The 23,575-nt window shown below is 35.7% G+C and overlaps 5 protein-coding genes across 6 annotated transcripts; 1 reads left to right on the top strand and 4 right to left on the bottom strand.

The window, feature by feature from the left end:
- Positions 1 to 841: 841 nt before the first annotated feature.
- LOC125192381 lies at positions 842 to 2,167 on the bottom strand. 2 transcript variants are annotated; one of them, XM_048089918.1, is made up of 3 exons: positions 1,873 to 2,167; positions 1,696 to 1,780; positions 842 to 1,573 (listed from the first exon to the last, which is right to left on the bottom strand). In XM_048089918.1, the coding sequence occupies exons 1-3, from the start codon at positions 2,009 to 2,011 to the stop codon at positions 1,444 to 1,446; spliced, it is 354 nt and encodes a 117-aa protein (XP_047945875.1). In that variant the 5' UTR covers positions 2,012 to 2,167; the 3' UTR covers positions 842 to 1,443. The 2 variants fall into 2 exon arrangements, with proteins under 2 accessions (XP_047945875.1, XP_047945874.1); XM_048089917.1 differs by having other exon boundaries at positions 944 to 1,606.
- Positions 2,168 to 2,289: 122 nt separating this feature from the next.
- On the bottom strand, positions 2,290 to 5,770 carry LOC125192380 (plant cysteine oxidase 5-like). The gene is made up of 6 exons (XM_048089916.1): positions 5,589 to 5,770; positions 4,888 to 5,182; positions 3,474 to 3,619; positions 3,143 to 3,290; positions 2,667 to 2,873; positions 2,290 to 2,563 (listed from the first exon to the last, which is right to left on the bottom strand). Exons 2-6 carry the CDS (start codon positions 4,985 to 4,987, stop codon positions 2,445 to 2,447), a joined length of 720 nt encoding a protein of 239 aa, XP_047945873.1. The 5' UTR covers positions 4,988 to 5,182; positions 5,589 to 5,770; the 3' UTR covers positions 2,290 to 2,444.
- Positions 5,771 to 7,472: 1,702 nt separating this feature from the next.
- LOC125192712 (60S ribosomal protein L11) lies at positions 7,473 to 9,294 on the top strand. The gene is made up of 5 exons (XM_048090339.1): positions 7,473 to 7,603; positions 7,708 to 7,815; positions 7,906 to 7,948; positions 8,540 to 8,735; positions 8,969 to 9,294. The coding sequence occupies exons 1-5, from the start codon at positions 7,601 to 7,603 to the stop codon at positions 9,165 to 9,167; spliced, it is 549 nt and encodes a 182-aa protein (XP_047946296.1). The 5' UTR covers positions 7,473 to 7,600; the 3' UTR covers positions 9,168 to 9,294.
- A 2,595-nt stretch (positions 9,295 to 11,889) lies between these two features.
- LOC125197455 (cytochrome P450 72A225-like) lies at positions 11,890 to 14,453 on the bottom strand. The gene is made up of 4 exons (XM_048096192.1): positions 14,168 to 14,453; positions 13,851 to 14,065; positions 13,003 to 13,623; positions 11,890 to 12,437 (listed from the first exon to the last, which is right to left on the bottom strand). The coding sequence occupies exons 1-4, from the start codon at positions 14,439 to 14,441 to the stop codon at positions 12,012 to 12,014; spliced, it is 1,536 nt and encodes a 511-aa protein (XP_047952149.1). The 5' UTR covers positions 14,442 to 14,453; the 3' UTR covers positions 11,890 to 12,011.
- Positions 14,454 to 17,260: 2,807 nt separating this feature from the next.
- LOC125195515 (cytochrome P450 CYP72A219-like) lies at positions 17,261 to 20,375 on the bottom strand. Its single transcript, XM_048093654.1, has 4 exons — positions 20,372 to 20,375; positions 18,983 to 19,197; positions 18,233 to 18,853; positions 17,261 to 17,868 (listed from the first exon to the last, which is right to left on the bottom strand). The coding sequence occupies exons 1-4, from the start codon at positions 20,373 to 20,375 to the stop codon at positions 17,443 to 17,445; spliced, it is 1,266 nt and encodes a 421-aa protein (XP_047949611.1). The 3' UTR covers positions 17,261 to 17,442.
- Between the last annotated feature and the right edge of the window lie 3,200 nt (positions 20,376 to 23,575).

Here is a 23,575-nt window from a genome sequence, read left to right as displayed (position 1 = left end):
ATATTGGGGTCATGACAATGTGAGTGTGACATATTTGTTAAAGAAGAATTTGACTATCTCTCATTTCTTGGATGTTGAAAGGTACAACCTTGTTTATGTCAAGGTTTTTGGTTGTTGTTTTCATCCTTTCTCCCTATTCTTGCTGCCATGTTATAGAATTTTGTAATTGTTGTTTGAAATGTTGAGCTGTGTGACCACTCTGGACCATGTTGGCAGATAATGTTAGGACGTGTGTTTTCTATGTATATTGATTTCTTTGTTGTTTTTTTGTCTATTTTAATTTTTTCCATTTGTTGTTGTTGCTTGCCATTTTTTTGAGTTGAACGTTTTGGAATACATAAAAAAAATATGTAATATCGGCATTTTTTAAAATCTCAACGTTGAATGTGTTGTTGAAATCTAAGGATCTGTTTGATTTGACAAATGTAACCGGGGTAGAGATTTTTTCTTGCCAAATCTTCCAACCCCAAAACATAAGGGTAATTTTGTCTTTCCATGTGCTATCAATCACACATAATCAAGGATCATCTAATATGGAGTTCCAAAGAACACTTATAAAAATATTATCTTGATTTTGGCCCATATTTCCTATCACGAGTTACATATCTTATTAGTTAAACCAAACGAGCATGCATATAGATGTTTATGTATATAAAACTTGAAATGAAAAATCAAAACAAAGTCTGGCTTATGTTTCTAATTGGTTTTATGGTGTAATTAAGCTGCAAATATTACTTCTTTAACTTGAACAAAATGCCAAACAAATTTAAGATTTAATTAGAGCCTTGAAGAGATGTGGAAATATATAGGCATGCAAAGCATGTGGAAATATATAGGCATGTAGAGATAAATATGTCATAAATGAGAGAATATTTGAAGATTTAGTGTTTCCAAACCCTATAAAAGTTCATTCTTGTGTTTTACAATAGAGCTGGAAAAAACATGGTGGAGAAGAAGCTGAATTTCAATCAACCAATATTATCTGTAAGAAAACACTCCAACAAGGTGACCTCACACATAGTTGATCCTCCACACAGACCAGAGCGGAACTCTGATCATGTGGGGAACCCGGTCTCTGTTCCCTTCCATTGGGAACAAATCCCGGGGCGGCCAAAGGAAGAGATCCTAGCACAATCTCATGACTATGCTAGGCCTTTCGTGTGGGAACAAATCCCAGGGCGGTCAAAGGAAGATATCCTAGCACAATCTCACGATTATGCTAGGCCTTTCGTGTGGGAACAAATCCCGGGGCGGCCAAAGGAAGAGATCTTAGCACAATATCACAACTGTGCTAGGCCTTCCGTTTCTCCAAAGCCTACGCGCAGGGTGGAAGCTCTGCGAGAAACTAGTTCGGATTCTGATGCAAGTAGCGAACCAATTGTAGACGATTTAGGAGTCCGCCAACGAGAACACGAGAGAAGGAAAGTGGTGTATCAAGAAAAGTCAATAGTGCTCCACTGCAGGCCTAGTTTCAAGAGAGGAGGGAGTGATCAGCATGAGAATGTGATCAGAGTGTCTTGCTTGATGCCTCGAGCTTTCCTGAAAAGTTCGGTCTGCAGCCTGAGCCCCGTTCCTGCAATGAGCCGCGCCCACGCGATGACATTTCCTGGTAGCAGAATGCTGTGTGAATCTGCAGTGTCTGGCTCCTCAACAGACAGTGAGAATGAGGCGATGAGTCGTAAGGCGAGGAGTTACCATAAACAGTACATGCCGTGTCTTGTAGAGGTGCCGCGCAAGAAGAGCCTCAGAACCTTGCGAGAACTACTGGATGCTGATGATGCTGCAAGAATTTTGGAGAACAGTGAGAGTTATATGAAGACAAGTGGTGTGATGAAGATAAATGAAGATTCAGACTCGGATTCGGATTCAGACCATGATTCGAGCAGTGAAGATGATATTCGGACTGCTGTGAACGAAGCAGCTGAGAATGCAAGAAAGCGGCTAGCAAGAGAGGGAGATGCTCCTCCACCTCCACCACCACCACCACCACCACCTCTGCCGAAATCTCCATCAGATTCTTGGCTTTCTCGCACTCTGTCGTCCACCTCTGTGAAGAACGCACAGAGCTCTGTTTTCATGTCGCGGTTAAGCAACAAGTACTACTAAATTCAGCAGCTGATATATAGTGTGGAAGGCTAACATTATGCAATTCCTCTCACCAAACTTGCTCTTTTTCCTTTTAATCAGGAATGTAGCTTAACTAATCTTGAAGTTCATAACTTGATGCAATGATATGAGGACAAAGAAAGAGAATACACACACAAACACAGAGAGAGAGAAGGAGAGATATGTAGGGTCAATCAAATAATAATATATAATACCTCAACTATGTACACCTCAAAAGTCTAATTTCTGCTAAAGCAATACTAAAATTGAGGCAAATTAAGACAATCTTGGCTCTTGAGAGCTTATAGAATTTGAATATATGACAACAAAAAATTTCTTCAAGTTTTGAGCACGCGGCCTTTGTACTGTCCTCTCCTTATGACAAAGTCATCCGGAGGCTGAGACTCTTCTAACCAAGTGATTTCGGATATTGTTTCTCCATCCACCTCGATGGAACCTTCATTAAAAACCAAAATTGAAAATAAAAATAAATAAATGATGAAATATTAGGACTTTGTTTAGCAAGAATATATGTGAATGTTTTCAGTTGCAATGAGTACCAGGTAGATCTGCGGCGGGGGACATTCTAAAATAAGTGCAATGGCGTCCATCTTCGGATGAGTAGGGCGGAGAAAGGATGTCAAAGATGGCGCATGGAGTGATGGCCTTGAAACAATGGATGTTACCACCACTAGTTGGATAAAGCACTGTTGTATCACATGGAGCTATCATATCACAATCTTTCACAACCCTCGCAGGCCTTGCTCCTGAAAGTAATCAAATAATCTAAAGATCATTATTAATCTTGAAGATTTTGATGCAAAAACACCGATGACAATTCTTTTGGCACGTTTTGCATATTCAGATAAGTTCATGAATCCAAATAGATAAAAACATATGCCCAATATCTAAGTAGGTTATCATCCTCTAAAGATGGTTATTCCATGTTTATACCAAAAATTTCACTCTTTGCTATAAAATCAATATACAAGAATCAAGATAGACTGAAGCATACAGTTGCTTAGATTTACTTAACCTTGAGATGGATCAGAAGGCCCAGGAATGTTGATCCAATCATAGGATTTTACATGTAATGAACCGTACAGAAGCTTACTCAGCACTGTCATCCCAGGATGGTTATGAAGAGGGATGACTGAAGAAGGTGGCATACAGAATATTCCCATCTGCGAGGGAGAAGTTACTTATTCAGTAATCTAAGGTTCCAAATAATAAAGATGCATACAGTCTCATCATACAAATTGTGCATTGTGTCTAGCCGTCAAAGGAATCAAGAACTGAGAAAATCAGAACAGGAAAGAGAAAGGAAAGCAAAAAAGTTGATATATCATAATCATAAGAACACTTACAGAGAAGCCATCACACTCGTGCACATGCAGGTATTTAATTGGAGGGAGAGACTGATTTCCTCCATTGCGCTCTGTCAAGGTACCTGGCCAATTCCGTAATAGTTGGGCCTCTTGCTCGAGACCTACATCAGAAGGCTTGATTTTCTCTGCAACAAAGGATGTAAAGTGTTACTAACTGATAAAGCAAGCAGCTTAGGACATGCAGAGCAATTTCAGAATTAAAATATCCTTTCGCAAGTTGAATCCAATCCCTAAACCAACAAATCATTAAGGTATAATATCTTGAATTACAATAATATATAGTTCCTCATCCGAATCGGGCTTTTATACGTAGCAGATGCATCTATTACATGCATGATGTAAAGTGCTATGACTATTAGTATGACCGTTGTTTCTATTTAATTTCTGGAGAATTTTTCCTGCTAGGCACAGATTTAGTAAGTAAAGTATTAAGCCATATATTCATATACACAACTTATTTTTAAATTGCTAACATCACACAATATAAAAATTTATATCTAAAATAGTGGGACAGCATGCCAAAAATTCAAAGAACAAAAAGGGAAGTTTTCCCAGCATGAATGGAATGTTTTCTATTTGCCTATCCCAAATATACCTCTTTTTACTACCTCACCGAGATATCCCAAAATAAGACATGGGTCTGATTTGTCAAAAACTACTTAATCTTTTGTGGTTCTCAATAAACCCCTCATCTAAGCCTACAATGTTAGAGACAATTACCATTTCATATTTACTATCTTCACTGCTAAAGATAACTATCATTTCACATATGTTATCATTTCATAGATTCTAGCTTCATAACATCAGCAAATTTATCTCCAACAAAGATTACACAAGAATACATTCATTATAACATTCATTAACATGCAATGCCAGTTAATATAGGAAATACAGTTGGACAAAGGGCCACTCTCAGTTAGAAAGTCAGGATTATGAGGCAAAAAATGCACATGAATAGAGGAAGATAATATAAAGCGTGGTAACATGGTCATCGAATAAAACAGCTCTCTGATTACTTGAGGTAACTACCTTTCCAATACCTAAGCTAATAGATGTTGTTCGTTTATGATAATTCCACGGACTACATACCATTTTTTAGACACATGAGAAAATGATAATCAAAGTCAATTTCAGATCTCGTATATCTTTTTATTCCTTTTCTCCCCAAGTTAATCCAAATAGATATAGAAAGTAAAAATACGAAAGAAGCGCAGTTGATTTTTCCTCTATAAAGAGTCTAATTCTCCAATATTCATTAACTAGGAAGAACTTCATCAAACATTACGGAGAAATGCCAAGTGTCACCATACACAAAAATAAATGCATATGGAGATCCATGATAAAGAAACAAATGCTGGTAAAGGAAAAGGATGATGACTTTTCTTCTTCTTACCTAATAGGTTGCGAACCTTTTCTAAACCCTCTTCCGAAATGGGTCCGTTAGGCGTAAGTGATGCTTTACACGCATTATAAAGCTTCTGTACGGCTGGCATTGTCTGGATAACGAACCAGCTAAACTATAAGAAAACGTCAAAAACAACAGCTTCGGTTCCACTGAATCAAGGGTCCTCTCTTTACTGAAGACCCCCTCACTTAATTGCACCCAATTTTATGCAAAAACTGCTGACCATCAAATCTTTGTATCCACACAAGCACCTTACTTAATAACTCATCTTCGCCGACAATACCTATTAAACAGTTTAAGATTGCAACAGTTTAACTTAATTTTCCAGATAATACTGATAAAAATGTACATAGAAAAACTCAAAGAATCCACAATCAAATTAAAAATAGAATCTTGCAGGACCACTGAAACTGTCCAATTAGAAGAAACTAAACAAATAGACTGACACTCAGTCATGTGCAGCTGCAAACAACATAGGGGCGCACCTAATTACTCAAATTAAGCTCCAATTACGACCTAATAGAATGAAATAAGAGGCGAATTGAGCCCCAAACCAGATGAAAACGGAAAATTCAGACGCGAAACAGATCAGCAAGCACGGAAACAATTCAATTACAGAAAGACAAACCACGGAATCAACGATTAAGGCAACGCAGAGAAACGAAAGAAGCTTAATTAGAAGGACTCACGGCGAAAACGAAATCACAGCTCCCCTCGCAGAAATGAAGATCGGTGGTTTTTTACGGCGAAAGAGAGATAAGTATAATTCTGAAGGGGCAGGCGGCGGGGGGTGGCGGTGGGGGACGGCGGTGAATTTTTCGAGGGATTGAATTCGAGAGAGTTTGAGAATCCGGCGAAGGTCGGAAGCTGATTTTAGCTCTCTCACTGCAAGTTGATGCTATTCTATATTTGACGGTTATGCCCTTTGCCTCCTAAAGCTGATCATAGCTCTTCACTACAAGTTGATGCTATTCTGCATTTGACGACTTTGCCCTCAATACAAGTTGATGCTATTATGCATTTGACGACTTTGCCCTTTGCCTGATGACGAAGTTACTTAGGCGGGACAACTACACCACGCATATAACGACGATATCTACGCCGTTTTGGTAGGGATTGAACTCGTAATCCACGGTCAAACGTAATCAACTTTGTCACTTGAATTATGTTTCATTGACTCATATGTAATTATCGTATTCTGTTGAGTATTTTACATGGTAAGTAGGCGGGATTAAACTATAAAATACTGAAATACAATTCAGATGGTAAGACGTTTCTTGTTAATCTAATATAGTGGAAGTTTTGAATCAAAACATGGATAAAAGGGAGAATAGCATAATGTGAGGAATCAACATCACATGTGCGAGATTGAGCACTAAATAATCTTGTGATGTCTTAGTCTTGTCATTTAACCTCAATGTCTCATTGACTAGTAACCTAATCATGCTCAAGAGTAAGGTGTTAGGCAAAGCTTCCAAATTGTCCATAAACCCTAAGATTTAAAACCTAAATCCTGAAACAATTCTTTTTTCGGTTTACAAGATTGTATCTAGGATTAAATTTATTGTGTGTTTGGTTCATGAGATTCATTCAACCCCACAACTCAATCCTAGATGGATAATTATGGGATAATTAGTCATAGCTAACCCTCTATGACTAAAATAATCTCACAAATCAATCCTAAACTGTATCTTGATATTATTTTATTTTGCAAACCGAACACCACCTTATATAGTATACTACAAAAGACAATTTTATGAATAGAGAATGAAAGCTTCATTATTTGTAATATATTAAGCGTTCTATATAAATTTTTTGCACGTTTACAATCCTGAATAAAGATATCGTAAATGATGCTTTAGAAATTCAGTGTTACAAAATGGGAGAACCAAAGAGCATCCAAAACACAGGAGTCTTTCATCATGTCCCCACAGCATGTTGGTCGAAGGCAAGGCACACAGGATTCACAGGATGGGTGTCACTCCTGCAAGTAAAAGCTTGCGAGCAGTTCTGCAAATGTGTTTATTAATAATTCGTCTTCAATTTGAATAATTGTGTTTCACAACTCAATTAGTTTGGATTAGATTTTGGCACATCCATGAACAGTAAAGTAAAGAAATAGTCTAAGTTAAATCATGACCTAGTTTACCTAAACCAAAGATAACACAACTCATACAAATGTTTCACCTTTGTTTAATATTAATAGGTATTTGATGTTTGCGTAAATCATACAAAACGTTTCATCCAAATTTTAATTTAATACATTCCGTCATACGTGTTTTAACATCATTAACTCTTTACCTATATGGCGTATAATACATGAAAAAATAGGAAATTTTTTTATACCAATATAAAATAATGATAAAACTTTTTGTACCAACAAGAATCAACGATGAAACATTTTGTACCCCACATAATAAAAGAGTTAACGACATCCAAACATAAAAGTAACAGAATATACTAAAATGAAACATGACTGAAACTTTTCGTATGATTTATATAATCTTCAAATTTTTTTTACCAAAAAAAAACAAATGATAAACGTTTTTGTGTAAATTGTGAAGTTACCCCTGTAAATAAGAATAATTAAGAATCACCCCCCAACTAACTACACTATCAATTAGGTTTTCTCTTCACCTTTCAAAAAATCCCTAAATCCCTCTCAGCAACTGCAGCTTCCGCGCCGCCCTACCTCACCGCCATGGTAAGCAATCCGCCAATCGCCGTTGATATCTGTATCTATAACATATGTATGCTTATCTACGCATCGATGACAGTCTAATTGATTGGAAAATTGCGCGATGACAGGCATCGGAGAAGAAGCTGTCGAATCCAATGAGGGAAATCAAAGTTCAGAAACTCGTCCTCAACATCTCCGTCGGCGAGAGCGGCGATCGTCTCACCAGAGCCGCTAAGGTACAGCTCAGCATTATTGCGTGCGTATGTTTGCTGTGGTTACCTCTATCGCTCTAATTAGGCGTTTCCGTTTTGATGAATATTTTATAGGTCTTGGAACAGCTCAGTGGCCAAACCCCTGTTTTCTCCAAGGGTAATATTTTCACGCTTATTCTAGTTTTAATTTTCTTTGTTAGAAGATTTTTTGGTATGTGTGTGATGCAGCTTATCATGAAGCTCTAATTGATTAACTGGAAGTGTAAAGGCTTCATTTTTGTTTAATTGGATGTTTGAAAAATCTCAATCTTTTTGTTGAAAGGTGAAAAATGAGCTTAATTTTACGTGACAGTGTGGAACGGTACGATAAATGTGGATTTGTTTTGCGGACTATGGCCAATAGTTACTGGAATTGAACTGAACTCGTCTTGTTATTGTTGCTGAATCAATTGATTTGGAATTATTGTAGTAGTGTGTGCTCATGGAAGTTGTTTGTTTTTGCGTTCTTACGTCCTGTAACATACACAAAAAGTGTGACACGAAAATTCGTTTGGTGGATTGCCTCTTTGACTACATTGGAAATGATAGTACATGCTGTGTGCAGTTGGGTATTTTGTTCCTGAATTCTCTGTTTATGATATAGTTTCGGGGTTCATCTCGTATCTATTGCTTTCAAGTTAGACGTTTACAAGATATGGTATGACAGAAAGCACATGTCTCATTCTTGTGTTGGCATTTTGTTTTACAGCAAGGTACACGGTGCGTTCTTTTGGGATCAGGCGTAATGAAAAAATTGCATGCTACGTGACAGTACGAGGTGATAAGGCAATGCAGCTCCTCGAGAGTGGACTGAAGGTCAAGGAGTATGAGCTGTTGAGAAGAAACTTTAGCGAAACTGGTTGCTTTGGGTTCGGTATTCAGGAGCATATCGATCTTGGAATTAAGTAAGTAAACTTCTCTTGCTCTCTTGTAAAATGGTTTCTCAGATGTTGCTTAAATACAAGTTAAATTGTATGGCTGATACATAGCTTGATCTTCATAATGTTTGCAAATGATTAATCAATGTTCACCACCCACCATAGCTAGATCTTGCTAACTTTTCTTCGTTACTTTTGATTACGTTGATTATGAAATTACTACTTGTGTTTGTATCTTTCTTACTATTCCATCTCCATAGGTATGATCCTTCAACTGGTATCTATGGTATGGACTTCTACGTTGTCCTAGAGCGCCCTGGCTACCGGGTTGGGCGCCGCCGCAGGTGCAAGTCCCGCGTTGGTATCCAACACAGGGTCACGAAGGAGGATTCGATGAAGTGGTTCCAAGTAAAATACGAAGGTGTTATCCTCAACAAGGCCTCCAATATTGGTGCTTAATTCTGATCTCAGTTATACTAGACATTTTCAGCTGTTTTCTGTGAATGATCTTCATATTTCATTCTACATCAAATTGCTTGTACTTGGGATTTCACCCCTAATTTATCTTCTCATTATTTGGTTATCATTATGATTTCTACTGTTTTGATTAAAATTTTTGAATCTTTAATTTTTCTAGTCTTTAATCCCTAAAACTATCTCAACAAGTCTAAGACAAGCTGATCAATAAACTTAATTTTACAAGTTTGACATGAAAAACCAAAATAAAGTTTGGTCAGAATCAAGTTGGATGTGTAGTATGTGTGTATGAAGACAAGCGCTTCAACAATCAATTCCATTGCCATCTTAAATTCTTAACCTCCACCATGGTGAAGTTTTGCCCAAGACAGACCCTCGGACCCGGCCCGAAGGGAAAAAACTAGGGATGTCAGTGTAGCTAGCCTGAATAGCCCGCCCAATTTATAGGGTTATGGTTGAAAATCTATAGCCCAATAAAATCACAACCCGATTAGCCCATACCCGATTAACTTGCAACACGTTAAGGCTAGACCCGAAAATTCGATAAAATTTCTATTGTTCTATTTATTTGACTCATAATTTGTCGCTTCATTGATTATTTTTTTGATATAGATAACTACAAAAATAACTTTTAATTTTATACTCCCTCTATCTGCGAATAAGAGTCATGTTTTTCTATTTTAGTCTGTATGTGAATAGGAGTCCCGGTTCACTTTTACCATAAATGGTAATAGGTCCCACCTTTCACTAACTCATTCCATTCATATTTTATTTAAAACTAATATATACAAGTAGGACCCTTATTTCACTAACTCTTTTCCATCCACTTTTTCTTAACATTTCTTAAAATCCGTGCTGCCCATAAATGGGACTCATAATGGCGGACGGCGGGAGTATTAGATATACAAATTATAGATTAATTTTTATTAAGTAATATAATAATAGATAAATAAATTAGAAACATCATTCACTGAAAAATATATAAATTTCTAAAACATTCTTTAAATTTTCTAGAAATATGTTTATACTTCATTTTGCACAAATCTCAAATATTAATATTTGTTCATGTTTATGTTTGAGTTTAAGCATGTCTCAAATTATCAAATTTATCATAATTAAATGTTTTACATTATATAAATATAACTAATTTTCATCATTATTTATTTGATTGATAGCATATTAATTTTATCGGTAGCAACCCGATTAACCCGTTGGCTAGCCCAACACCCGAGCTTTTACGGTTAGGGCTAAGCTTTTGCAACCCAGACCCGATTGACCCAAAATCCGATAGGGTTGGCCCGAAACCCGTTGGGCTGACCCGATTGACATCTCTAGAAAAAACATAGGCTTCCACTGTGTAGCCTTGGACACGCGCACACCCAGAGCGAACCTCCCTGGATTGAGTTCACTATTTGGACTTTTGAATATTCAATTTTGTATACAAGTATTGAGTTCACTATTTTGTTCAATTTTGAATTGAAGGTCATAGGGATAAAATAGAGTATTTATCAATTTGGAATGGTGTAGGTTCATAAATTATACTATATGGCTTTCTTTGAATAGTATGTATAGCACATGGTTTTATTGTAGTATTACAAAGTGCGACTTGTTGCTATGTCGGATAGTAGGACTAGAGGATTATTTGATCATGGAAATTTTCAAACCCTTGAGCAAAAGCCGAAGAGGCAAGTAGGGTACTGTTTGAGTAAGAATAATTAAAAAAAAATGTTTAGTTCGATTTGACATATTCTGGAAACAACTTGTAATATTTTTTAGTGAATTTTTTTCTCTCAGGGTTTATTCAATTATTTCTCTTTAGTTTCATTTGACCATTTTATATTAAATCATAAAAATAATCTTGTCAGTGGACGACACAGATTTTGATAATTGATAAATGAATTGAATGAGAGATAGAGATGTTGAAGTTTAGTTAGTTGATATTGAAAACCACCTAACAAAATTTAATACAAATTTACAAAGATAATTTTGATGGACAAAATAAGAGTCGTAGAATATTTTATAAATACTTGTAACGCCTATATTTAATATTCCCCTTGTCCCGTTTTAGTAGTATCATTGACTTTTCTGCCTTCTTTTTATAAAAATGATAAAAAATAGTTAAAGTGGAGAAATAGTAAAGTAAAAGAGACAATAATGTAGATAAGACTCTTCTCTATATTATTCTCTCTCTTAATTTATCATTTCTCCTCTTTAACTATTTATTTTATCATTTTTATAAAAAAAAGGCAGAAAAGTTAATAGGACTGCTAAAGCAGGACGGAGAGAGTAATTCATAACCGTTGCATGAATACGTTGACTTCTTGTGTCTCCCAATTGGCAGCTCAACAATTTCGTGGTAGAAGAGAGTTTTTGACCAAAGGTCGTAGGGATAAAATAGTGCAATTTTTTTATTATGTCAAATCAAAGATATATGGTTATTTATGATTATATTTTCTTTTCACGTGATGCATAAAAATTATTACTGTAATGTATATGAAATCAGAGATTTTTACAAATTGTATCAAATAATTGCAACATTATCTTTTTCAAGTAAATTTATATACTGTGTAAAAATTTCAAATATATAAATCAATAGATTTCATATAAAATGGTGCATTCAGAAGTATTTTATTCTATAGTTAAATATATACTATAGTTAAAATATATATAAATTCTTAAAATTGAAACCCAAATATTTCAAAAATACAATTTAACCACGCTTGGTATATATATCTAATACAGTAATACATATCACCCTTATTATTACACGAAAACACATAATACAAAAAAAATAAAAATTACTATAGTTTAAAATAATTGAAATAGTTATAGTTTGGTGAGAATCAAATGTGCTCCATGCTGAGGCTGCAGAGTGAAGAGATGATGAGGAGCATGCGTATACGAAGGCGAAAGCTTGAACGAATAATTCTGCAGAATCATAACCATCGCCATCTTAACTTCCACCATGGTGAAGTTCTGCCCGATGCACACCCTCGGGCCCGACCCGAACGGGATGTATATAGGCCTCCCCTGCGTCGCCTTCGACACGCCCTGAGAGAACCTCTCCGGATTGAAGATGGCCGCGTCGTCCCCCCACAGGCGCGTGTCGTGGTGCATTGCTAGCAAGGGCAGCTGCATCTGCACTCCGGCCGGGATAGTGTACTTTCCGAAGTTCGCCTCCTTGTATGTAAGCCTGGCGAGCGTCGCTCCCGGTGTGTATAGCCTCAGAGCCTCGTGGAGGATCATGTTCATCTGCACGCAGAGGCGGACACATGTGTTAGAAGTGAACGAACAAGGGAGGAATGATTTTTCATTTTTTATTTTTTATTTTTTATTTACTTCAGCGAGGGGTAAATTTGTAATTTTACGTTTTAGATCTTAAATTAGGTCCCCCTGACAGTCTAGGATGACTACGTCTATTGATTAGTAGGGTGACAAATCGTGTGTGTTGGGCCATTATCAGGTCAACCTGTTAACGACACGACCCAATAAGGACAAATACAAACATGGCACGTTAAGAAAATCCCAAACCCGAACATGAATACGACCTGCTACACTTAACCCCGAACACGACACGAATTTTTTTGTGTCCTTAACGTGTCGACCCAATAAGAACACGAACCAAATAAGCTTTGACCCAAACGTTTCATAAAAGCTACTTAGATATCTGTAGTGAAAATAAAATTCTACAAACGATGTCGTTTGGTGTTTTTTTCAACCAAAAAAAAAATTATGCAAGAAAGATTGTACTCAAAGTTTCATAAACTCGTTACGGATTTTTCTAGTTTAAATTGAGGTGAAGAAAGACAGTACTCACAGTTTTTAGGTGGTTCAGCTCTTGATAATCGGGTTTCCCTTTCCCGAAACGCTCCAAAGCCTCGTCCCTGGCGCGTGTTTGCCAGTCCTCGTGCTTGCTCAGAAGGATCATTGTCCATACCAGCAAACAGACAGACGTTTCCTGGCCAACGAAGTAGAACACCTTGCACTCTTCCATCACTTCTTCCATTGACATTGCAGAAGCTGTCCCATTCTGCTTCACCTCATTCGCATTGGATTCCAATAGCATGCCCAATAAGTCATTCGTGCTCGGCTCGCCCTCCTCCATCGCCTTCACCCTCTTCCTGATGACTCCGAGCACCCTTGACTCGATCTCATCCATGATTTCCTTCATCCTCCGGTTGTTTTTGGTGGGAAGCCATCCCGGGACGGGCATATGGCGACCGGCCTCGTTGATTCGCTCCACCTGCTCTCGTTGTAGCTTGAAGATCTTGTTTCCCTCCTCGTAGCTGCTCCCGAACACGGTTCTTGAAATCACGTCGCTCGTCATGGTCTGAAGATAAGGCCACACGTCGGCCTCACATGATCCTGAGTCTGGTACGATCGCATCCCATTTCTTCAGCATGTCAACCGTGCTGACGTGGAACGCCGGAACCATATGCTGTTTCATTAAATGTAGATATTAGTTTTAATACTAAATTGAATTTTCTCAGTTCCACCGTAGTTAAGTCATATTCATTTTTTGGTCGTTCCACTATTTTTTATTCACATAATTAATTAAAACACTCATTCCTTCATCATCGTGACCATAAAAAAATGTCTCAACTACAGTAGAACAGACAGAATAATTTGTTTGCATCATTGCATGCAATTTCATGATATATATACCTTTAATTTCTCAACATGGAAGGCAGGGTTAATTAGCTTTCTATGTTTGGCCCATTGCTCTTTCTCGTACGTTCCAACTCCTTTGAACATTTTCCCAAGTGAATTAGCAGTCGGCTTCAGATAAACATTGTTTTTCGACAAAATCTCTCGTATAATCTCAGGCTCCCTTATGCATACCGCGGGCCTTGGTCCAAACCAAACAAAGTTGTCATCACCTGAAAATTTGCACTCCATAATCATTTAGTTAACCCTAAACAATAACCATTTAATTAGAGGTAAAACGTCTTATCAACTTAGCTGCATGCAGTCGTACGTACCATAAGTTTTTGTAGCATGGTGGACGATGGGAGTCGCTCTATGCGCAATATCATTCGTGAACTCCATGGGTTTGGACAAGGCTTCTCCGGTGATCTTTCCTATCTCTTTGAAATCTCCATAGAAAAGCTTGTAAGAATTTCCCTTGAAGCCTTGTTGGCGTAGGATTTTTTCGAGTTTTTTGGGGGTAAACCACACCCAATCCAATACTTTCCATAGATATATCAGAGCTACAACAGCACAAGAAATTTTGGCTGACAAGATGAAAACATCCATTGCTTTAGTGAATTGGTTTTTGATTTGGAGTGGAAGATAGAGTAGAGGTATGAGCTTATTTATACACGATAGATGGTATTGTTCATCACGTTTATTTCCTATTTGGAATTTGAACAGTCAGTTTTGTCGACTTAATTAGCTAAGGTCGATGTCTTTCTTTGAAAAAAAAAATCATAATTAACAACGACGTTTAGGAATATATAATAAATATACTAAATTTCATTGGGGCAAAATAATAAATGAACTTTAGCCAATTTCTCTCGACCAATTTGTTAGCAAAATTAAATCCATATCCCAAACTTCGAATGATATGCGAAAAAAATATAGTACATGAACTTTTGATGTGTGGCCACTTTCCCCGACCAAGTATTTCGACAAAATTAAATTATGTGATGTGTCTAGTGGCAATTTTAAATGACGTGAAGATGACACGATAAAATTAGTGTTGAAACGACAAGTCAGCACATCGAAACAATGTCATTTTGATGATTAATTAGGTAGTTTTTTTTTACTTAATTTAACTTTTTATAAATTATGTGACGAAACAACGTTGATTTGGTCTAATAATTAGACATTTCGATGAGTCACATTTAATCAAGATACATCCATTTTAGACATTTTGTTTGGATTCGATTTCGAGCAATATTAGAGGGAAATTAGCTGCACGCTAAAAGCTTATCTATTTTTTTCACCATATTCAAAGTTAGTGGTAAAAATCTTGGCCTAGCTGGTGTACTTTTCCACTATTACTATTTCACTTCATTACATGCAGCCGTCATGCTTGAAAATTATTGATATGCAATTTCAAGAATTTTTGTTTTAGCCATTTATGATTTTAAGTCCCATACCATACATATCTATTTTGTAGTTGGTGTTAAGTAGTATCCGCCTTTAACAAAATAACAATAAAAAATACTACTATCATTTGTTTCTTAAAGCAGGAACTTTAAAAACGGCACGAGTTATAATGCAAAGTTGTTAAAATAGGAAAGAAGAAAAAAATGGATAAAATAAGAGAGAGAAAATAAAAAATGGAATTAGTGTTAGACTGTAAGTTGATATGAGGTCCATTTTCTAAAATGAAGAGTTTTTATTTTTAAAAAATGGATTAAAATGAAAAGAGTTTTTTCCTAGGGGAAGTAATTGCCACTTGTCATTATATGTATCGGTCAAGAAGTCAACGTTAGATTTGTATGACACTAAAAGCAAGTTGGTGCGAGTGGAAATATGTAAGAAGATGCATGCAAATTATAAACTGAACTTTCAATGGCCCATCCCTTTGCATTGCTTTCATTCACATAGTGTCTATGTGTATATATTGCTATAGTAGCGTATTCAGAAATTTTGATTTGAGATACGACAATTAATACTAACACACATCAGGTAGGGGCGAAGCTAGGATTTGACGAGAGGAGGGGCAAAAATATATTTATAAATAAATTTTGTGGTAACGAAAAGGAACATTTAAAAGAGAATTTAAAATAAATTTTTAAATTTGAATAAAATACTACTCCCTCCGTCCCCGATTAATTGTCAATATTTTCCATTTTGGTCCGTCCCTCAATAATTGTCACACTTCATTTTTACCATAAATGGTAAGTAGGTCCCACATTCCACTAACTCATTTCACTCAAATTTAATTATAAAACCAATATAAAAAAGAGGTCTCACATTCCACTAACTTTTTCAACCAACTTTTCTTTACATTTTCTAAAACTCGTGCCCGGTCAAATAGTGACAATTAATCAGAGACGGAGGGAATATGAATATAGATTTTTGACGAGGGGCAAATGCCTACTAATCCTCCAAGTAGATCCGCCCATGATTCATCAGCAATGTCATAAATATTGAACTAGAAGATGGAGAAAGTGTTAATAACACATTAATTATAATCCATCTAAATAATGAAATATGAGACATTTATTATGAAACGGAAAGCATTTTTTATTATTTAACAAAAAAAAATATGTTCGTTCAGCATTTTCGTTCGAAGTACTCAACAAAGTCGATTCAAAACATTGAAAATCATGTTCATGTGAAAACGATGCATGTCACATCATTTGAGCATGATGAGGAAATTATAGAGTTGTTGAATATTTATATGCTATAAATTAAAACATTTGAAATGCCATCTTATAATTCACGGTTGAATGCTTAGATTGGTCTCTGATAATTTGTAAACATAACAAGCACAAATATTTGAATGGAAAATTTTCAATTCAACCTCTCATAATCATAAGACAACAAAAGATTACTTTTAATGTAGGAGTATCAAAAAATATGTTGTCTAGATTTTTTGGGGTTTAATTTGACTTTAGTTGAACGCTAGAAAATCTTGTTATCGTATAATTAAATAATCTTTAAAATGTAGAATAATAAAAAAAAAGTGTTAATCCCATTTATGTCCCAAACTTTGACCATTTTTCGGAAAATATTGAAAACTTATATTATCTTTTTAAAAATTCTTAATAATGCAAAAAGTTTGATTTATGTTCCCTTTGACATACTTTTAGTTTTATTCATAAAAACAACTACTCCCACGGTCCGCAAAATACTGTCCAAGTTTGACTAGTTTTAAGAAATGTGAATAAAAGTTAGTGGATTCATAAAAACAACTACTCCCTTTGACATACTTTTAGTTTTATTCATAAAAACAACTACTCCCTCGGTCCGCAAAATATTGTCCAAGTTTGTCTCGGCACAAGTTTTAAGATATGTGAAGAAAAGGTAGTGGAATGTAGTTCCTACATTTATATATTAATTTTATAATAAAATGCGCCCATTTACCAAAAATGTAAAAAAACAAAGTGGACAACATTTTACGAACGGACCAATAAATTTTATTTGAAGCTCATGATAAGTGAAACTTCCCACAGTTTTCACAATACTTGTGATTACAACTTATTTTTTCGATTAGAAAAAAACATGCATACAAAGCACACCGTTACTATAAGAAAACACACAAAACATAGTAACAAAAGTTTGAAAAAAAAAATTTCAATTATAGTTTGGTAAGAATCAAATGCGCTCCAAATTGAGGCTGGAGAGTGATGAGCGCATGAGGAGCATGCGAATACGACGGCGAAAGCTTGAACGAATATTTCTGCAGAATCAACACCATCGCCATCTTCACTTCCAGCATCGCGAAGTTCTGCCCGATACAAACCCTAGGCCCCGACCCGAAGGGGATGAACTTAGGCTGACCCTGCGTGGCCTTGGACACGCCTTCAGCGAACCTCTCGGGTTTGAAGCTGGTGGCGTCGTCCCCCCACAGCCGCTTGTCGTGGTGCACTGCTAGCACGGGAAGCACTAGCTGCACTCCGGCTGGTATACGATACTTTCCAAAGTTAGCCTCACTGTGAGTAAACCTACCGAGTGTCGCGCCCGGTGTGTACACCCTTAGAGACTCGTTCAGGATCATGTTCATCTGCGGGAGAGCGTATACGTGTTGTTAGATTTTACGGAGACTAGGTATTGTACTATTTATGTGTGACTCAATAAGTATTAAGTTGATTTCTTTTTACTTCATATTTATACAGGATCACCCATGCTTTGAAATAATGTTAGATTTTACGAAGACTAGGTACGATCTCATTTATTAAAGCGTAGCTGATATGTTATAAGGTGAGACCAACTAAGTCCAAGTCTCCAATGATGTTTTATCATAAAAGTCAAATTTTCAATTACTACTAGTTACTTATATTTATCACTTTTTACTTTTTATTTTCAGTATATGACAACTCACATTTGAATATATCAAACGATCAGAAGTATTAATAATATGTACTCACAGTTTTGAGGTGGTTTAGCTCTTGGTATTCCGGTTTCCGTTTCCCAAAAACTTGCAAAACCTCCTCCCTGGCTCGGGTTTGCCAGTCCTGATGCTTACTCAGAAGGATCATTGTCCATACCAGCATAGACGCAGAAGTCTCCTGACCGGCAAAGTAGAAAACCTTGCACTCCTCCATCACTTCCTCAATAGTCATCCCAGATGCATTTCCATGTTCTCTTATCTCCTTTGCATTGGATTCCAACAATATACCCAACAAGTCATCCATGCTCGGCTCACCGGCTTCCATCGCCCTCATCCTCTTGTTGATGATCCCGAGCACCCGTGACTCTACCTCTGCCACAATATCCTTCATCCTCCGGTTGTTCTTGGTGGGCAGCCATCCCGGGACAGGCATGTGGCGGCCCGCCTCAATGATCCTCTCCACCTGCTCCCTCTGGAGCTGGAAGATCTTCGTCCCTTCCTCGTAGCTGCTCCCGAACGCAGTTCTTGAGATCACGTCGCTCGTCATGGTCTGAAGATGAGGCCACACGTCGACTTCACATGATCCGCCATCTGGCACGATCGCATCCCATTTGTTCAGCATGTCCACAGTGCTCAAGTGGAAAGCCGGAACCATATGCTGTTTGCATCAAAGGTAGACATTAGTTCACTGTCGAACTGGCCAGTTTTGTAATTAACCGAACCGGTCAAACCAGCCGGTCCGGTCTGGTCCGGTTTTTAAAAATGCGCGTAATTTCAAGATATGTACCTTTAATTTCTCAACATGGAAGGCCGGGTTGATCAACTTTCTATGTTTGGCCCATTTCTCTTTCTCGTACGTTGCTAGTCCTTTGAACATTTTCGCAATTGGATTACCAGTAGGCTTCAAGTAAACGTTGTTTTTCGAAAAAATCTCTCTTATAATCTCGGGATCGTTGATGCTTACTGCAGGCCTTGGTCCGAACCAAATGAAGTTATTCTCACCTGAAAATTGTAACCATTTAGAAATATTTTTGGGTCATATGATGACTTAAATAATCTTGATTGCATACAAAAGAAGTACTAAAAGATGAGAAGTCAACTTACCCAAATAAGTAATATGTAGGATAGAACTAGTATATGTAATTCTAGCATAAAATGTTATCTCTATATTCCAATCTAGATTGCATGCATTCAGTGGCTATAATACAATTCACCTTTTTTTATATAGTTTTCAAATTTATTACAATTTTAGGTAAAATGTTACGCAAAAAAGCACTATCAATGATCCGAATCACCTAAAAATACATTTGCGGACAAAATTTATAAAACATAGCCCCTACCTATCTTTTTTTCTGCGATGCACGGATTTTTTCTAGTTTTTTGGGGGTAAACCACACCCAATCCAAAAAATTCCATAGGTATATCAGAGCTACAACAGCAATAGAAATAATGGCTGACAAAATGTAGACATCCATTGTTGTGATAGTTTAGTTTTCGAGTTGGAGTGGAAGATATGAGAGGGATGGGGCTTATTTATACACTATGATAGTGTTGTTTATTATGTTTCCAATCTAGAATTGGGAGAAGTCAATTATGTGGGCTGTTTCATTTGGTTAAGGTTAATTAGACTTCAATTAGATACTAATTAATATTAAATTCATTAGTTTGTTCAAGTTTGAATTGAAAGTCATAGGGACAAATTAAAAAGTGCATGTATCAATATGGTTTGGTGGTGGTTCATTAGTATAATATTTAGATGGCTTTCTAGGAAGTGTGTTTATAGCATATTGTTTTAGTTTTAATGTTTAAATTATGTTCAACTTGTTATGGCTGCGTTATGGCTGCTGTATCTCATTTTTAGAGGAAAACAAACGAGCCCTTATTATTAAAAATGGGCGGCCCCACACATGACCCCAATAAAGGGATTAAGCTTCTATCAAGTGAAAATTTTCTTTTTATTTCATTCATATAATTTCCTTGAATTCTCTGTATTTTATGTGAATCATTGTGAAAAAAACCATTATTATAGATAGAGATGTCAATCGGGCTAATCTGTTCGGGTTCGGGCCAACCCATTCGGGTTGTCAGGCTATTTGGGTCCGGGCTACTCGGGCTATGAAATTTTCGGGTTATAAATTTTCAACCCTAACCCTAACCCGCCGGGTTTCGGGCTAACCCATCGGGCTATTCGGCCTTAAGAACTTTCAAAAATAATCACTTGTAATCAAATTTTCCTTAATAAAATGATTTTATATTTTATTATTTTCTTCTTCTTAGTGATAGAATCATATAAAATCTTCAAATTTTTCATAGTTTTCCATAATCATTGGGAGAGAAGTCTTTCATCTCAATCAACTATAATCTAAAGATTCTAAACAAAGATAAATTAATGTTAAATCAATTGATTTCAATTAAAGCTTGTGTTCGCGTCATTATTTTGGCATTGGTCATAATTTATTATTTGAAAATTAAAAATCATATCTTACATGAATAATTATTAAAAAGATAAATATATTGAGATTTTGATGGGTTAATTCTTAATTTTGGCGTTGGTGGTAGTAAAAAAATAATGGCAGGTAATGGGACGATAGAATGAGTTGAGGTGGAACTTGAAAGTTGATAGTGTGGGATTGAGTGGAAACGTGTAGAATGTAGATTTAAAAAGACTGATTGTGTCATATAAAATTAAAAAATACAGAAAATCCCTAAAACTCAATATTTTTTAATTAAAAGTTGTAACCCGTCGGGCCAACCCGTTTAACCCGCCAACCCATTCGGACCAACCCGTTTAGCCCATTTTATATTCGGGTTATAAAATTACAGCCCTAATCCGCTCATTTTACCGGGCTATTTGGTCCGACCCAAAAATTTCGGGTTGAATTGACATCCCTAATTATAGATAAAAGGATATGAAAAATATTGTTCAGAATTTCAAACTCAAAATTTAAAATACATAGCCTTTACCAAAACAAATTTATGCTTTTCAAGATTTTAGTGTTACTAATGCTAGAAATATTGTTTCATAAAATAATTTCCAATATGTACATTCCCAATTTTTCAGCATTTATTTTGAAAAATGCCCCCCACTTAAATTTACTTTTAAAATTTTCAAACTTTGCGAAATATTGATTTGTAGGTTCTGTCTAGATTTCATTGGGTTAATAATTAATATTGATGTCTTTCTTTGAAAATAATACAACAACAACGATGCTTAGGAATATATAGATAAAGTTGACTAAACAAGATTATGATTGATTAGTGATTGTCCTATTCCCCATTGGCCATTAATCCCAAAGTAATATCTATTCACTGTTGTATTCTTAGGTCAAACGCTATCCATATTATTATGTTTTTTCGGCTTCAACTTTTGGCGTTCAATTCTAGTGGCCGCCATATTTGAAATTATTTAATAATATCTCCATCTCCAAAAATAAATAGACTAGTTTTACTATTTTCAACCGTTCTTAAAATTAGACAAAATTTAAATCTAGAAAGTTTTTCAACAAAATCCATTAACATTTGTTCCACTATTTATTTCTTCTCTTTCTTACTTTTTATCATCTATCTTTTACTTTAACAATTGCACATTAAAATCCGTGTCATCTACAATTATCAATTTTTTGGAGACGGAGGGAGTACTAGTAAATAAGATAAATTTGTACTCTCTTCCGTCCGACAAAAGATGTCACACTTTCCTTTTTAGTTTGTCTTACAAAAGATGTCACATTTCCATTTTTGGAAAAAGTTCTCTCCCACATGAATATAAAAATTATATTTTCTCTCTCCATTTAACACACAAAACAAAATCTCTTAAAATCCCGTGCCGTCCCACGAGTGTGATATCTTTTGTGGGACGGAGGGAGTATAAATTATGAAGAAAAAATTTTGAACAAAATTTGGATTAATTATTCTGGTCGATTCTATAGTTATTTTTAGCCTACGTATAAAGCTTGGATATATATAATGTGCACATTCATATTTTGTTACTTGAATAAAAATAACATTGTTATTTATTTGAGACCAATCAGACAATAAAATTGTGGAATTAATCCATTTTGGAGATATTACTACGGCTAGGGAAAATATGAATCTTGTTGCACAGAAATAAAAATTTAGTAGTATCCATTTTGATAGTACATAATTAAATTTACTACCCAATGGTTCAAACTCTAGTTTAGTATTCCTTTCGTCCAAAAAAAATAGTCTCTTTTATAGACGACATGAGTTTGAATGAGAAATTGGAAAAGTAAGAAGAGAGAGAGAAAAAATAAGTAAAGTAAGAGAGGCACGGAGAAAAAATACTTGAAATATGGGAGAGAGGAGAAAAAGTGTATGAAGTATGAAAAATAAACTTTTTATTTTTCGAAATAGGACTATTTTTATGGGCGCCCAAAATAGCAAAACGAGACTATTTTTCATGGATATTTAGAAAATAACCCTATCGTTTTGCTAGCACTTTATTCAAAGTAAACGTACAATGTCGCTTGCGTAGAAAATCTTGTTACCTTGAAAATAAGGCATTACAGGGTAGTTAAATATCCTATAAAATTCAAAATTTATGATATTATTAAAATGTTTGAAAATATCAATTCAATAAAAATTCATATACTTGAATTAAGAACATGCAACTCATCAAAATATAAATATCTCAGAACTAAAAATAAAGCTTTAAAAAGTTACTCCCTCCGTCCACGAAAAATTGGGCACTTTGTGAAATGACATGGGTTTTAATGTAGAATTGGTAAAGTAAGAGAGAAGTAGTGTTAGTGGAATGCGGGGTCAATATTATTAGTAAGTGAGAAGTTGTTGAACACTTTCCTTTTTTGAATGTGCCCTATTTTTCGTGAACAACCAAAAATGACAATTTTGCCCTATTTTTCATGGACAGAGGAGCATATATTTATCATTATAGCAAGTCTCAAGATGGAGATAATTAATGAAAATATGCTTATTAAAAAAGTTGATAGTCAAACTCTTGCTCATGTTCAAAAAGGAGAGAATGAAAGATCATATGCATTTGAATGGGAGTTTTTTAATCAGCAGCATCTATTTTCAAAAATCCGTACAACTGATGCTTTAATATCTGGCCATTATTCTTCATCTAAGTTAATTTAGTAATGTTTAAAATCGATTTAGGACAATTTTGTCACACCCCGGCTCAAGACCAACACCTTGTCATCGTCATCAGACACGACGAATTTCATCAACGAATTTAATATCAACCGAGTTTAATTGCACAGTGGTCACATTGAACTTGCTTAGATGTTGCTGCACGGTTTTTTTCTACAATTCTAAAACTAAACAATCGTCTTATCATATGTACGTACCTTGTTTGCATTTCATCCAACGTCTTCATCATCTCTTTCGTAGACGTTGTTGT

This window comes from Salvia hispanica, chromosome 6, assembly GCF_023119035.1.
Source record: "Salvia hispanica cultivar TCC Black 2014 chromosome 6, UniMelb_Shisp_WGS_1.0, whole genome shotgun sequence".
NCBI lineage: Eukaryota > Viridiplantae > Streptophyta > Magnoliopsida > Lamiales > Lamiaceae > Salvia > Salvia hispanica.
Note: the sequence above shows the minus strand (reverse complement) of the source record. Positions and strands in the feature narration are given on the sequence as shown.

Bases quoted from the DNA above. Each gene is read 5' to 3' on its own strand.
- LOC125197455 (XM_048096192.1), bottom strand. From the start codon at position 14,441: ATGGATGTTTTCATCTTGTCAGCCAAAATTTCTTGTGCTGTTGTAGCT. The intron at 14,066-14,167 runs GTACGTACGACT...GCAAATTTTCAG, and splicing joins CCATGCTACAAAAACTTATG to GTGATGACAACTTTGTTTGG. The intron at 13,624-13,850 runs GTATATATATCA...TTAATGAAACAG, and splicing joins TCCATGTTGAGAAATTAAAG to CATATGGTTCCGGCGTTCCA.
- LOC125192380 (XM_048089916.1), bottom strand. From the start codon at position 4,987: ATGCCAGCCGTACAGAAGCTTTATAATGCGTGTAAAGCATCACTTACG. The intron at 3,620-4,887 runs GTAAGAAGAAGA...CCTTTGTTGCAG, and splicing joins AAAGGTTCGCAACCTATTAG to AGAAAATCAAGCCTTCTGAT. The intron at 2,874-3,142 runs GTTAAGTAAATC...GATTACTTTCAG, and splicing joins GCCTTCTGATCCATCTCAAG to GAGCAAGGCCTGCGAGGGTT.
- LOC125192712 (XM_048090339.1), top strand. The intron at 7,949-8,539 runs GTAATATTTTCA...TTTGTTTTACAG, and splicing joins AACCCCTGTTTTCTCCAAGG to CAAGGTACACGGTGCGTTCT. The intron at 8,736-8,968 runs GTAAGTAAACTT...CCATCTCCATAG, and splicing joins CATATCGATCTTGGAATTAA to GTATGATCCTTCAACTGGTA.
- LOC125192381 (XM_048089917.1), bottom strand. From the start codon at position 2,011: ATGGAGATTTCGGCAGAGGTGGTGGTGGTGGTGGTGGTGGAGGTGGAG. The intron at 1,781-1,872 runs GTCTGAATCCGA...AAATTCTTGCAG, and splicing joins TCTTCACTGCTCGAATCATG to CATCATCAGCATCCAGTAGT. The intron at 1,607-1,695 runs GTAACTCCTCGC...TTCTGCTACCAG, and splicing joins CACGGCATGTACTGTTTATG to GAAATGTCATCGCGTGGGCG.
- LOC125195515 (XM_048093654.1), bottom strand. The intron at 18,854-18,982 runs GTACATATCTTG...TGATGCAAACAG, and splicing joins TCCATGTTGAGAAATTAAAG to CATATGGTTCCGGCTTTCCA. The intron at 17,869-18,232 runs GTGAGTACATAT...GCTCTCCCGCAG, and splicing joins AGCTAAACCACCTCAAAACT to ATGAACATGATCCTGAACGA.